Source organism: Schistocerca gregaria, chromosome 3, assembly GCF_023897955.1.
Source record: "Schistocerca gregaria isolate iqSchGreg1 chromosome 3, iqSchGreg1.2, whole genome shotgun sequence".
Classification (NCBI taxonomy): Eukaryota; Metazoa; Arthropoda; class Insecta; order Orthoptera; family Acrididae; genus Schistocerca; species Schistocerca gregaria.
The window spans coordinates 842,385,833-842,401,778 of NC_064922.1; the positions used below are offsets into that span (position 1 = coordinate 842,385,833).

Sequence of the window (15,946 nt, forward strand, 5' to 3'; positions counted from 1 at the left end):
CCTTGCAGAACAATGTAGTTATTTTTGTAGGTTTGGTAAGGAAATTTGACTTTTATTAATCTTTTCCTCTGAGGCAGTCAATTTATTTGAAACAAAGCATTTAATTCGACACTATTGGCTAGTTGCAACTGTTTGTTGCATTTCAACTTCACGTTTTCATCTTCTAGCACGTATGGCATTAGGTCTTAATAAAGAACTAAACATGAGATAATACAGTACTGGAACTCCAAGAAAATTTACATCTGAATCTGGACATACGAATGTGCACTTTAAGCTGAATGATGCATTTTAGTACAGTTCACAAAATTCCTATGCTCTCGGAGTATCCTCTCATGTCTTGTTTCTTTTATGACCTAATGTAAGATTTTTAATGTTTCCTGCGTCATCGTAGCCGCTCAAGTGTGGCGCTTTCTGGAAACTGCTGAAACAAATCTAACAGGTCGCGGGAAAATATTCCAAATGGTTGTTTGGAAAGCGTTACTTTCTATGTAAATTTCCTTTTACGCAAGATGAACTATGTGCGCAATTTCCGATAAATAGAGCGTTTGACTCTCATTCAAAAATCAAATCTTTGAGGACGACCATTTAGAATATTTTCGAGCCTAGAAGATCAGACATTTGTCATTGTTAACAATTTTACTGACACATGTATCTTAAAGTAAAACTCGTAGAGGGAGACCAAGAGGTGAATACAGTAAGCAGATTCAGAAGGATGTAGGTTGCAGTAGGTACTGGGAGATGAAGAAACTTGCACAGGATAGGGTAGCATGGAGAGCTGCATCAAACCAGTCTCAGGACTGAAAACAACAACAACAACAACATCTTAAAGTGGAACATGTGCAGAAAAGATCAACATTATGTGTGAAAGCATAGCTTCTCTTGCAGCTTATTAATCTTAGAGACCAATATTATACATAAAAGCTTTTCTTTTCTTGTAGCAACACTACGTATATTAATTTAAACCATTACCTCCCCCTATATTTGTGTGTGTGTGTGTGTGTGTGTGTGTGTGTGTGTGTGTGTGTGTGTGTGCGCGCGCGCGCGCTACTTAACAGTGATGCTGCTATTGGCTGACCACATCACGTGTCCTATGCTCTGAATATCCATTGTCATCGGCTGGCGAGATCACGTAACATGAGCTACGACTGGCATACAAAAGCGCATCGCAATCTTGATCTCAGTCCTTCGGAAAGTAATATGCGATGTTTGGTAGAGTTCAAATTTATACTTTCATAATACGAAATATACAATGTACGTGTGGCTGCACATCAGACATCTTTCCAAAACGTGGTTTTTTCCCTAAGTTTCGTTTTCTAAAGTGCCGGGAAATTCTACGCCAGTGTATAAAACCACAACCATTGAAAGGACTGATAACTTGTACAGTTTTGATGAAAAGTATACTGGTACTTAACACGAAAAAAGGGTATTTTCATCTGGGAGAAAATGTACTTTAACCGGGAAATCCGGGAATTTTTTTTCCTTGTCCATGTATACACCCTGATAAAGATTTGTGATTAGGCGGAACACTGCACTTCCTACCATTGATAATAGATAAGTTTCACAGTACCTGATATATTGTGAGTTAGTAAATGTGCCTCGAACTGTGACCACCACTCAAGCCATTCCTCTTCTTGGTCAAAAAAGTGACAAAAAGGTGGTATAGCAGCTGTAGTAGGCTGTGCTTGTTCTGTCGGGTGCCGAATAGCTGCTGCACCGTGTTGAGTAGTGCAGAAACCTGCTGTGTCTGAACCTGAAACATCTGCATTAACTGTGTGGTATCTAATGCTTGTGGCTGTTGTGCCTGAGCAGGGGGTGGAACAGGTGGGGTTGACATGTTGGCAGTGACAGATGCAAAAAATAGACAAGGCAATCAAATAAAATTAGAACACAAACAAAGAAAATTTCTGCAATGCCTACCTGAAAACACTGATTAGCAAAAACAACAAGAAACTGTTAAAGCAATAAGCGTCCCTGCAAAGTAAAGACAAGAGAGAATTAAAGGTGTCAGCAGAAAATGTCTGTGGCCATCAAGTTAGTGTTTATATATAGTTTTATTACAAATAAGAAGATTGACAATACTTAACTTTGAAGTATCAAGGGTGTCACAAGCAATGGGCGACGTGCAATGTAAATCAGTCCTTTGCTATATACAGTGGTCATTGCAAGTTAAACACACAGTTTTTGGATCATTAATAACTGTTATCGTAGCACTCTCTGCTAGGCCGTGCTAATACTCTGTGAATACTGTCCACTAATGTCCAGGTGCGGCACTTATTTTCACTTCAGCTAGATGCTGCTGCTATCATGGTGATGTCCTAGTCAGCACGCTGTTGGCTAATGTGTCTCACTGCCTTCTCTGGACTTGCATTCTTCCTCTTCCCTCTGGCGCTTTTGGTTACGCCAGTACAACATGTTAAATGCATGTAAGGTGCTATGGCACTTCTCAATTCCCTGCTCCAGGGGTTGAGTTGTGGAGCCTTTAGCTATCACCAGACTGTGTCTTTTGAATGTAAGGCAAGCATACACTTCATTTCTGCTACTGGATCATTCAGTGCCACAGAAATCTTGTTTCACTCTCTGATGGTTGCCAGTGCTGCTGATAGGATAGTGGTTGATAACCTGCATTTCCATGGCCCCATGATGGCCACACATGCCAGACAAAAGTAAGTCATCCATGTGAGAGCTCAGCGAGGTAAACTATTCCCTATACAACCAGTTGGCTGTTTTCAAACCTCACAATAATGTCCATGAATTTGTGGATAATATTGCCAATACAATTCCCAAAGCTGCTAAAGCACCCATCCCTTAATCTTGATAGTAACTGAGAAGACATTATTACCTTGTGGGAAGATATAATGCCGTGGGAATATTGGAAGAGGAGGACGAGGGTGGTGATTTTTGTGAGAGATTACTTTCAATGTTTCAGCTGCCATGTCTGTCCTGTCCTGTTTTGATAGCATGATGTAGTTTATCAATGTTGCGGTGTTTACCATATACATAGTCTTTTCTTGCAGTTTGCATCTTCTTTTCAACCTTTTTTGGAATTATTAATGTTGGATAAAAATTGTTTGTGAAACTCTGAGACTAGTATTTAAATCAACTTAAGTGTATATTTGAAAAGGATAGAAAACTTATCTGAAAGGAAATTTTTAAAATATATTCCTTTACCCCAGTGAACCAAGGACTTAGCAGCAGTGGAGTGGCTTGTATGCCTTAATGGGACATAGATGCATCTAAATTTGATCGGTATCTGTGGAGAGTCCAGACTAACATATGGCTCCAGAGGTTATTGCAGGAGCAACAATCAGCTGGTTACGTTTCATGGCCTTCCTGCATTGGTACAGTGAATGGCTGATAGCAGGAGCAAACTACTGCAGTTAAATTTCCTGAGAACCTGCAGCTCTGTCGTTTAGCTTACTGATGACTGTGTCCTCTTGGGTATAATATAGTCACCTCTCTCAGATCTCTGGGCAGGGATAAACTCAGGAGAATGTTGTCATTGGGAATCAGACATGTATCAAACCAATCTTGAGACGATGATGATGATGATGATGATGATGATGATGATGATGATGATGAAAACAAAAACATGTTCACTTAAAATTTGTAAGGCATAATCTGACTGCTTAAATCCATACAGAGTTCATCTCATCTCGCACAGGGAACTTTCACTCTCAGTGAAAATTAAAATGTTTCTTCAAAAGATAGTATTCTGACAGAGTGTGTGTGTCTATTTTTGACCTGTCTGGCTCATCCATCCGAGAAGGTAGTTCTACATCTGAAAAATTTCCTTTTGCCTTTTGACCTAGCTGTGTAGTTTTGATTTTACCATTGCTTTATTGATGCTTGGGACAGGGTCCAGTCCACCAAATGGAGTTATCACACACATTCTGACCAGCCTAGCAGCCTGTTAATTGTCAGTGATTCCTGAGTGACCAAGGACCCACAGCAGGTGTATCTCATTGCATTCTCCTAGCCCTCAAAAAAGTTTCATGGCATTTTGCAATGATCTTTGGTCTTGTTGAAAGGGTAGATGGAGATTTCAAAGCTGCTTTTCTGTCTGAATAAATTTAGATGCAACGTTCCATATAGCACCTACAGATTCTCCTCCACGCACATTCCAGTAAATATGTCAGCCTGTAATACTGCGGCCAGCTTCAGTAAAGAGATTGCTCTATCTGATCTAGGCTGTATCCCGTATACCCAGGCCCCAGCACCTTTTACTGTTTTCATTCAGTCTGTAAACCAGCTGTGTGTCCTGACTGGTATTGAGATTTATTCTTTCTTTGCTTTCAGTTATCAGCTTGACAGGTGTATTGTCAGCTGGCATTTCTCGGATCATCCCTGTATCTACCACATTCGTTATATTGGTGTGAGATTCTGGATTGACTAAAGGTGTAACATGGCCACATTCAGCATGGTCTCTGTCGCAGCAGTGGATGTGCTGCTAATTATGCCTGCTGCTCCTAAGCTGGCCAATCTCTGTACTGTGCCAAGCTCCTTAGCAGCCACCGTCTTTGTACTTCATTCCCCCTGTACTGTGGACCCGCAACTTTTCTTAGGTCTTATTGCAGTGGTATGTATCTAGTACACACTCCTGGGGCTTTGACTCTAGTCTTTACCACAGGCACTTCTAGTGCACACAAGATCTCCTTTTGCCTTGCAACATATACTCTGTGTGGGGTAGTTTTGCATCCAGAATTGTCCCTAAATACTTAACTGACCCCTCTGCTGGTAGAGTTCTGTTGAAGATCTTGAGAGTCCACTATCTGTCCCAGATATGCTTCCTTGTAAATGATATTATAATAGTTTCCTTGGGACTGACTCTTAAATTCTGTTTCCTGCACCAGTTTTGCTCAATGTCCACTTACGTCAGTGTTCTAATGGTACTAGCAAATTTGCAAAGTATTAGAATTACTAAATCATCTTTGTGTCCTTGGCAAAAGTAACCTCTAGTGTTTAACTCTTCGAGGAATTCATTCACCATTAGGTTCTACAGCAGTGGGGACAGAACCTCTCCTTGCACACACTCTCTGCTGTTATTTATTGCCATTTTATCACTCAGCATGGTGCTTCTACCGTTTATTTACTCAGCATGGTCTAATTCTGTCTACATATGGTGTTCTTAATGCCATACCTGTAAAACTTGTTAGATATGTAACTTATATGTAACTTATGTAACTTATATGTAACTTCATGTAACTTATATGTTCTTTTTTGTATGATGCAGTATGTACATTACGATGTTCTTTGGTTCATCACATGTGAATAATTGTTCTTGTTTTCTGTAAAACTATTTAACAAGAGTTAATTTGTGAATGTAATTTTCAAAATTTTGTCTTTTATAATGTGACTATGTTAGTCTTTTATATAAGACTGTTTCATGCATAGAGTACGTTAAGTTTATAAAGATGTAAAACTTAGAGGGGAGTCTCTCAGGAACAAAATGCGGTATGTGGAAAGTAAAAAGTAGTTCGGCATGATGTAGTCAGCAGCTAGTTTGCAAGTGGCGAACATCTTGAATGCTAAAAGAGGTAGGAAAACCACCAAGATTGGCATAATTATGCGTCGGATGTGGGTGTATGTTGGCCGCTAGGTCATAGTAGTTATTTGTTTGGTCTGAATCATGAAATTCCAGTTCCAGGAAGATAATGTACAGAGAATCCTCTCACATTCTCTTCTTTCCTGTCTAGAAGATAGTAGTAGTCTGTTTGCACCATTCACACTGAGAGTCTGTTTTTGGACGTCTTGTAGTTGATGTCTGTTATTTGAACTTAATTTGGTCAAACTTCTCACTGATGATTTCCACTTCTTGAACTGGTCTGTCGCATGATCCAGTTGCTGAAACAGGTTCCATCAGTTTAAACCCCAAGGCTAGATGTTTGAGGTCTCAAGTCCCTAAGCTTTTGTTTTGTTTTATTTTATTCCATGTTTTCCATTTTGGTCCCATGAGAATTGGGGAATTATTAGATTGACACCTTGGAGCCCTGACGCAGCACAAGGCTAATTACACAGGGAGTTCGCCTGATATACCTGAGGCTCCAATTGCGATACATCTTCCCATGTGCCACGCACCCCTCAGTATAGATCATATCACATCTTTAGTTGAGTACTTGGGGAATTCGGGAATAAATATGGGAATGGATGCGGGAGAGACGGGGCATTGTGGGACACACTTCGTGTGGTTCATCCACTCGGGTCTGTCCTGGAATGCAATCCTGTCTGCTGTCATGGTTATTACTTTGACAAGGCATTGTCCCCCCATAGAGATGGTACAAGTTAGTAGACAAGATTTAATCTTAATATATTTCTACAAAATTCTTTTAAAAATTGGTTTGTTCCATAATATCCATGTTTCGTGTGACAATATGAAATAGAATAACTTGAGGGGTATGAAGTTCAAAAAACTTTGAAAGTCACATGTTTAGATATGAGTTTCATGTCTTAGAATGGGCTATAAGCCACAATATGTTTCACACTAATTCTGAATGGGCATTTTCTAAACTTTCTCAGCGACTGTGTTGGTGCTAAAAACACAACCAACTACATAGTTCTTATTGTCTATCTGTGCATTGACATGTTCCTGATGTGCAGTTGTCATGTAAGTAAATAACAGCTTGTGGCACAATTGCTGTTTGATACTCAATATCTGCACAGTGTGTTTGGCACTCGCGGAAATTTTAGGTTTGTTAAAGGCATCACACTGTGTTTTCCCTCTCTTAACTGAGTCAGACTGTGAGTTGACCACGGCTAGTACAATTGGTAGTGTTACATTGTGATCCAAACTTGTCAAAGTCCATTAGTTTTAATGACAGGTTGGCCAACATCAGCAAACACCCCACTGTTGAATTAGTTTCAGTCATTGATGCAGCTTCTTCTAGTTATCACTTCTACTCAAATTCACAGTAGACTGTTACTAATTAATATATTATTAAATTTACAAAGGCCATCAGTTGACCTAATTCTATTACTTTCTTTCTTTTTAGTACGTGGAACACATTTTTACATCATATATGGAAACATACAGAAGCGAGAAAACAAGAAACTTTGAATCTTGGAAAGTGGGCCAGGACATAATTATACAGTCAGACCAGCTCCAGGCACTAGTGAAACATCTGTGCAAAGATTTGCCTGTGTGCAGTGAGGTCTCTCTTTCTGATTTGACTACTTGGGTGACATCATGGAATTTGTTGTTTACTGTTCTGCAGAAAGTAGTTTTTAATAAGATATACAATATTCTAGACGAAGATACAATGGAAAGGTACAACGCAATTCCATTTTGGAACAGGACCTTAAGTGATAAGTCCCCATCAGTACTGTCGTGGCCAAGCATTGTCTTCTTGAATACTGGACTTCCTTCCAAGCTTCAGAGTGAGTGGAGGCTACTGTTCTCGACTGTTGCGCATGGTGAAAGTTTCTCAAAACTTATTGGCTGCATAATGAACAAGGGACCTACAATTGTCATTGTCAGAGATAGAGATGGGCATGTTTTCGGAGGTTTTGCACCCAGCAGTTGGACCCTAAGCCCAAATTATGTTGGTAAAGTATTTCTTCACTTTTCTTTTTCTATTGTTATAACAGTGCCACCAAATGCTGATTTAAAAACTTTTCCATTAAGAAGTAGTTGTTTAATGTCTTGCACAAATTTCAGGTGACGATAGCAGTTTCTTGTTCAGAATATTGCCAGTGATGGAGAGGTTTGAACCTACGGGCTACAATGATCATTATCAGTACCTTAATGTCCAGCAACAGACTTTGCCAAATGGTCTAGTAAGTATCCTATTTGTGCTTGTAGCAGTAGTTAGATAAATCAACAATATTATGAAAAGGACAGATCGCTTCTCATCCTGAAGATGACATACTAAGTGGCAGACAAGCTGATAAAAAGACTGTTACATATAAGCTTTATGCCAAAGCCTTCTTCAGAAAAGAATAATGCATACATATTCACATCTCATACAAACGATAGCTGCCCCTAGCCGCTCCAGCCAGAATGCAACCAAAGTGCATTAAACAAGAGTGATATAACCCGGGAGCAGAATCAGCACTTTATGGTGGAGCGTGCAAGGACTAGAGGTGGCAGGACAGGGATGCCAAGTGCAGCGTCAGGAGGCTGAGAGGGAGGGAGGAGGAGGGGTGTAGCCTGAGAGAGGAGCAGAGATAGCAAAAGATTGGTAGGTGCATTAGCAGAGAGCAGTGCACAGTGAGGGGTGAGAGTATGTGAACTGAGAGGAGGTTATTGGACAGAGGGTGTGGGGATAGTAAGTTACTGTAGGTTGAGGGTGGGAGCAGAGAATGTGTTGTAAGGATGATTCCCATCTGCGTAATTCAGAAAAGCTGGTGGGGAGGGAAGGATCCAAATGGCATGTGTTGTGAAGCTTCCTTTTACGAGTAGCAATCTATCCTTTTTATAATATTGGCAGTACTCTAGCCTGGACTTTCCCTTGTTTGTAGTTTTATAAATGACATTATCCTTAAGGAGAGTAAATTTGCAAGTTTATCAGTGCATACATTTAAAAAGAGGAAAAATGTCTTGGAGAAAGCACCTAAAACATGAGTGAAATTGTCCATTCCATTTTTATCAATCTAGTTTTGTTTCATAGTGGAAAGCATATTGACCGGCTGAAGAAGTGAATTGATATATTTTATAACTTTAAATGTGATACTGTATGCTGTTACAGAGCTGTTTGCAACAATCATCAGATGCTCTTGATATTATTACCTACCCATTTAAGGTGGCCACACATGTAATTGTATGCTTGACAAGCACACACGCACAAGTAGGCTTGTGCAAGCATGTTTGAGCACGTGTAGGATCAGTCTGCGCAAGCATCAGGATTGTTCAACCAGTCTAGTGCTTGATCAAATCCCAGTTGTGTGGTAGCATGTGTTAAGCGAATATCTTACCATGTTTCCAATTCCATGTCTGCTCTCAGAAATATAAATTGTGAATTGTTGGAGAAATTTGTAACCTATAAACATGCTTATGCAATGTAAAAGGTAAAGAACACCATGATAAAGCAGTGAGTGATACTGCTTATGAATACGTCTTGCCAAATATGAAGAATTATATCCTGCAGCAACAAGAGAAACTGTGATAAAAACAACAAATTCTTTAAGAAATTATGGAAGAGAGAAGAAGAAACTGGAAAGCAGTCAGGGGCCGACAAAATCTATAAACCTGTTTTATGATATTTAGATTTGTTTGTTTTCCAGTGCGCAGAAGACTCCCAGATTCTCTACAACTAATTTAGAAGGAACAGAGGTAAGTGAGCTGGGTTGTCAATAATATTTAGTTACAGTAGGAGTTAGTTAAAAATATGTGTCTTTATTTCAATACATATAGTTTTTTACTTGTTTCTCATTTTGTTGGCAAGGAACTTGTTCTCCATTTACAAGGTACTTATGAACTTGTTTTGCACATGTTTAGCATCAAGTGGAATATTTCCAGCAGTTGACCTTTGTAGTGGTAGTGTATTGGAAGGCTCTGATGTTATTCCATCAAGGAATATGCCGTTTTGTGTGTCCTCACAATTGAGAGAATTACTTGGAGCATAGGTTTCACCAATGGTGGACATTAAATAACTTTGAAAGTACTGTTGCTTTAACGACCTTATCAATAAGGTTGACTTCCAAATTTATAACGGTTTGAAAAATCTTAAAACATGCTGTCAAGATTCCAAAAAAGTTCTTAATGTGCTGAGCTCTGCATAATCAGTAGTTGCAGAGCCTTCCCTCCTCCCTGCAAGCAGTTAGTCACTCTATTGGAACAATTTCAGCATATCTGCCCTCAAAGAAAATGCAACCCCCCTTCCCCCCCAAACGTACGCACGCACGCGCACACACACACACACACACACACACACACACACACACACACACACAAATATATGTGAAGTGTTCGATACGTCACTGGATATTCTGCCATTTGTGCTGAAATCAGATAGAATAAATACATAATTGGCATCAGCTGTAGCATCTCTTTTCAAAATCATTTACTATACTGGACCAGTCATGCTCTGTTTTAGGAACCTGAAAAATGAATAATCCTACTGTTAAAAATGTTACCTAAAATTACATTCGAACATTATAACGAATGTAATGAAAAGTATGGAACATAGTTACTTTTATTACATGTATGTGGATACATGAGCACATAGCACATTGTTCTGAGTACTGTATCATCCAAAACTATTGCTTTTTTTCATATGAGGAAAATTTGTGTGGTTAGATTTTTACACAGCGAGATCCGTGTGCTCCATCCACATCAGATAGTTATCTATAATAGTTACTAAATATATATTGCTGCGCACTTTCTTAATTGTCTGTATTTATTGTAATATTTATATTATAATTTTAACTCTTAATTTAAAACTCTGCATCATTGTTTTAGACTGATTTATGAAAAGTGTTTTTGTCTTACATGTTTGTTTACATTTTGAAAATTGAAGAATGCTGCATCTCATTTGTAGAATGAAGTTACTGAAGTATCAGTAGGTGTTGCACAGTCTGTGGAAGAGTTGAAGCTGGGCCTTCAAATTAATTTGCTATCACAGACATGACATTGCCTGTGTACCAAGTACCAGTACAAAAGACTCTACTGAAGTAATGCTGGTGAGGTCGAAAGAGAGACAACCCATTGAGAAAGAAGTGGTTCGGCCACAGGCTCAAGAGTATGTTTGAGTAGTGAATCTCAAAGACAAACATGAAGTTTGTGGCAAATGTGGCTGCCAAAATGAAACATTTCTGGCTGTAAACAGACTTTTTGCAGAAAAAATAATAAATGATGCTTCATGCATGGCAGAAAACCAACACACACCGTATGTGATGTTAGTGCAGCATTTGGTTTGCTGCAGAGTGCCTACTGCCAAACTGTTGAACATCTGGGTTTTAACAACTCGCTTGCGTTTTTCGTGACAAATTATAGTTATATTTAATCTGCACGTTAATCACCATTTTGTCTGTTATTTACTTACAAATAAGAGTTGATCTGAAAAAAGTGTTCACTTATGTTTAAGAAATTACTTTAGAACTCCTCATAGATAACATGGCAGGTCTTAGTCACTATGACACACAGTGCTTATGATGAAATTATGGGTGTGTGTTTGAGGTCCTCCTGACTCCTTCCGATCATGAGAAATCACAATGTTGCTGTTAGCCTTTCATGTGGTGTTACAGCCTGGTTTTTAATCAAAGGTGTAATGAGTGACAGAAGATTGAAATACGTTTCTTCATTCATCCCGAGATATTATGTCAGTCACAAGAATATATCTTCAGTTAACTGAGTAAGCACAACTTTTTAGTCCACTCATATTTCCTCTTTTGTTTTGTTTTCTTAAACAAGCAAAAAAGTCTCAAAGTCAGTGCATTGAGATTTCTAGAAAACAAACTGATGCTCATACAAGCTCACTTGAGACATGTAGAGGTGCAAGGGATTTGTGTAAGCTTGTGTGAGCACATATTTCCATGCATGCTTGTCAAGCATGCAGTTACATGTGTGGCTGCCTTAAGTTAATAACCAGAGAATCTCATTCATTGTTGCATTCCAATGAAAGTATGTAATTCCAGAGGATAATTTAGAATCTTTTTATTGTTAAATTATTAACCTCAATGACCATGTATGTTATTTACTTATTACACCTCACATTACTGAACAAAACTAAAAATTATCAAAAAACATGAAAAAAGAATATACAGGGTGGAGCACAGTAAATTGCTTTTTTAGAATTCACATTGTGGCAGCACTGTTGGTTAAATAAAAGAGAGAGTGGGCATGGTTTTTAGTGACCGACGGGAGGTTTGTATTCAGTTGTGATAATGCAGTGGACACATGAGGAGCGTTCATTTTGTGTTGAAGTGTATTTCTCGAATTCCCGCTTGATTATTGCAGTGCTGTGTGCTTTTGGTAGCAATTTGCAATACTCCCACACAGACACGTTCCTGGACAGCAATCAATTTTCATTTGGATAAATTCATTCAGAATTTTCCAGGAAAAAGTAAGGCCAAATGATGCCTACTTGTGATATGGCACACCACACAGTGACACAGTCTGAGTGCAGGGGTCTCTGGTGAATTTGCTTGGGGTTCATGTTGCTTCAGTTCTGCATATTATGTTTGTTTACACATCCCCTGAGGTGAAACTGTGCCTCATCAGGAAACAACACATTTGTGTCACAGAGTATGGTTGCAAGCATGTCTTCACAAGATGTTCTTCGTGTTACATAATGCCGTACTGACAATTGCTGGACCCCACTCATTTTATACAGGTGAAAATTCAGTTCATCATGAAGAATCCGGTGGAGGGAACATCTTGAAATGCCAAGACAAAGTGCCCAGATTCTGTAACTGTAAATTCGGATCATTACTTCACTATGCTTCAAGAGATTTTCCTGCCAGCTTTTGGGGCAATGCAATTACAGGATACGTGGTTTTGAAAAGATGGTGCCTCTGCACACACAATGGGCATTACCATGAATTTTTTTAGACACCGTACAATCACCAGACTTACTCATGTGATTTTTTACCTGAAGTCAAAGGTGTATTGTAGCCATTCCAACACCCTGGAACACCTCAAGAACAATACTGAGGCTGGCATTGCAAGAATACCAGAAGACATGTTTGAAAGAGTGCATGGGAATTTCAGAAAATGAGTGTGGCAATATGTGGATTGTGAAGGTAGGCATTTGCCAGATACGCTGTTTAAACCTTGTAATTAGAAACTTCCATTACTGTCTGATTAAAAATGTGTTTCTAAGTGTTCATTTTTTTTATCATTCCCCAGTCAGCAATTTACCACATTACACCCTGTATGCAGCAGACACACATGTAAAGTGCTGAAGGAAAGAATATTATTACACAGAAAAGTTTCTCATTTGGGAATTATACATTATAACCTTATCATAGTGTTACTAGTTGGCCCAGTCTCCATATTGAACAGGTTGCAGTGCACTAAGAGATGTTTGTCATTGGAAATATGTTAGTCATGCAACTCTTTGTAATAGACATTCCCATGCAAATAATCTACATTATTCTAGATTTCATTCTTAGTGTGCTCTATTGCCATTTATTGCCACCCATTTAAGATATATATATATAGTTTCTAGTGAATGTTACTAGTGTCAAAGCCACACTTAAAGGATAGACCAGCATGATTATATGTATTTGTTTAACATACAACAAACTTCACTTTCTACAGAAGGTGAATGTTGGTGCACATCTTTTTAGTGTACTACTTTTGAATGATTTTCAACAACTGTTGTGTGCACATTATGATTAAAACCCTACGTTGTATGAATGTTGAAAGCTTTTAAACATCTGTCTGTCATCTATAAGATTCATATCAAATTCAATCTAATCAGCGCACACTCCGCTGCAGAGTGAAAATCTCATTCTGGAAATTCAATCTAATTCAAAATAAAGTTATAATCCACATTTAAGTTGTAACAAAAACTTCATGTATCATTAATATGCACACAGTAGAAATCAGATGGTTACTTGTCAGTGCACTATATCTTATAATAATGAATCAACAAATGTCAGATCCATTCTTAGAATCAGTCCGTAGACTGTTACTTTGGAACTGATTTGTATCAAAGTTTAAAATACATAGAATATGGTATATATTAGAACCTCCAAACTGTGAAAAAAAAATTTCAGTGCTCTTCTAAGTTTAGTGTTGTATTCTTTATCTGTAAAGGTTACACTTAAAATTTGACATCAAAATGCTAATTTTTATTAAATTTCTGTATGTGGTTGTTGTAAGCTAACTAGAATTACTTATCCCAATTTTTTTGTTTCTATGAAATTACTTTTAATTTTCAGGGAATGGGTGGACAACATAATTATTTTGGATTTTGGCTCGATGCTGAATTTGGAAGTGGTCACTGTAGTGAAACATGTACAACTTACAGAAATTATCATATGCTCTCTGCTCAAAAATGCTTTAAAATAGAGCACGTAGAAGCCTGGGGAGTAGGCCCAGAACCAGAAGAGGAGGAAGAGTCAAAAGGGCGAAGTGTTCTAGACACACAAACAGAAGCTCGGGCAGTTATGGAAATGGCAGGAAAAGTACAGTACAGTGATGGTTATCGTGAGCCTGAAGAAGACTAAGGCAGAAGCTAGTTTAATATTTATTGTATTTATACCCTGAAACCGTAGTTACCATTATTGTCAGTTTACTTTCATATGAAATGAGATTCTATTGTGATGAAGGAATGGAACAATTTTAGTGTTTTTATTATTACTATCATCATCTGCCATAAAGGAACAAATGCAGCAACAATGACACATTTCAGCTTTTCAAAGTGCTTCTTCTTAACATGATAGTTATATACGCTAGTTGAATAGTACTACAAACATGTTGGGAAGAAAAGGAATAATCACACCAAATCACGGTGTAAGAAAAGAATTTTGGACTTTAAAGTAACTATGCTGTTCCATCCTACCAACAGTTGCATTTCTTGCCTTCTACTGCTAGTTAATGCTTGTCTGCTATGTTCTGTCAAGATAACAGCTTACTGTTTGCGTATATGTGTTTTGCTGCTGCATACCCTCTTATTTGAGAAGTAGATAAGTCAGCTATCGTCTGTTTCATCTAGTCTTCATATTCATTTTTTAATTTTATAGTTAGCTCTCATGGTTTCATTCCATCATCATTATAGATCAACAGATACCTTTTCTGTGAAAAGCTTTAAAAACAAGTAAAATTGTTATTTTTAAAGTCTGAGTGGTTCAGATTTTGTATCTTTTTTCACAAGTTAATTGCATTTATACCTTGTAATGGTTTCTCACATTCAGTATATGGAAAAGCATGAATCTGGAAGAGAAGTGCACAAATGATGGCAAACATAATGTTGTTGTAATTTTATATAAATTTTTAGATGGTTTCAGAGTTTGGTGCTGTAATCGGTGGCTAATGTATTAGGGTTAGAGTTGTTTTTTTATTAGTACAAAAATTGTATTTTTGAAGTATTAAGAACTGTTAATATTTATACTTAAAAAACTTTCTTAAAAAATAAAGAAAAGCTATTTATTTACTCTGCCTGATATTTCTTATTTTTACTCACTGAGTGGCTGCTTGTCAAAAATTAATTCTTTTCATTGTTTCTTATTTTTAGTTAGTAAGATTAAGTTGTCCTCTACCAGAAGGAGAGTTTGAGCACCACAGTACTTATTAGTCCTGCTATTGGAGGTGGTATGCTCCAGCCTTCCTCTAACCTTTGAACTTAGTTTCCCAAACAATTGTAGAAGAGTCTACAGTTTAATGTGGACTCAGGGCCACATTGCAACTGGGAATCTTTCAGTTAGTTATGTACCTTAAACTGGAAATGTGCAAAAATGGTCAGACATTCATTCCATCAAAGATTTGAGAAGCAAAACTTATAAGTGACTATTTAAACTGATAAGTAAGAGCTGCAAAGCTGTAGGATCAAATGATGTAACTTTTGAATAAATCGAAATACATTGGCCTATCAATTGGAAGTAGGTAACAATGTTACTGCACTGACAAAGAAAAAGAATAATTCAAACAACTTCCCATTCACACATATGGCACTTCTGGAAAAAATAACGAATAGCAAATTCCCATCACTTGTGTGAGAAACTGAAATCTCGCTAGAGGTTTTGTTGGGGTTAAGTATATTTAAAGATGATCTGTAATCACACTTAGGACAATGAATTATGTGATTACACTGTGATACAAAATCCAGAGGCCCTGTTGACAAGAAAAATCTTCAAAGAATACAGCAGTGTTTGCAGTTGCTGACTGTAAATACATTTGTAACACACAACAATTCTGCCCAATGTTTGTGAAGCGTTGTTTGAAAGGTTAGCGCCTGAACTCGGCAGTGAGTGGTTACTTTCACTTCTTACATTTTTTGCATTTAACCCTATAGAAGTGCAGTGATAAAGTTCTGTGGTAACTAGTTCCTAAAGTGCGATATTCGGA

At 37.9% G+C, this 15,946-nt stretch overlaps 1 protein-coding gene across 2 annotated transcripts in view; it reads left to right on the forward strand.

Moving 5' to 3' along the window:
- LOC126354732 (MTOR-associated protein MEAK7) overlaps nucleotides 1-15,035 on the forward strand; it is a 62,841-nt gene extending 47,806 nt beyond the window's left edge. The window contains exons 3-5 of one of the 2 annotated variants that reach the window (XM_050004595.1): nucleotides 6,987-7,539; nucleotides 7,652-7,770; nucleotides 13,822-15,035. In XM_050004595.1, coding sequence (XP_049860552.1) covers nucleotides 6,987-7,539; nucleotides 7,652-7,770; nucleotides 13,822-14,109 — 960 coding nt within the window. In that variant the 3' untranslated portion in view covers nucleotides 14,110-15,035. Of the gene's footprint in view, nucleotides 1-6,986; nucleotides 7,540-7,651; nucleotides 7,771-9,216; nucleotides 12,484-13,821 lie in introns of those variants that run through there. The other variant, XM_050004597.1, reaches the window with a different exon arrangement.
- The last annotated feature ends 911 nt before the right edge of the window (nucleotides 15,036-15,946 follow it).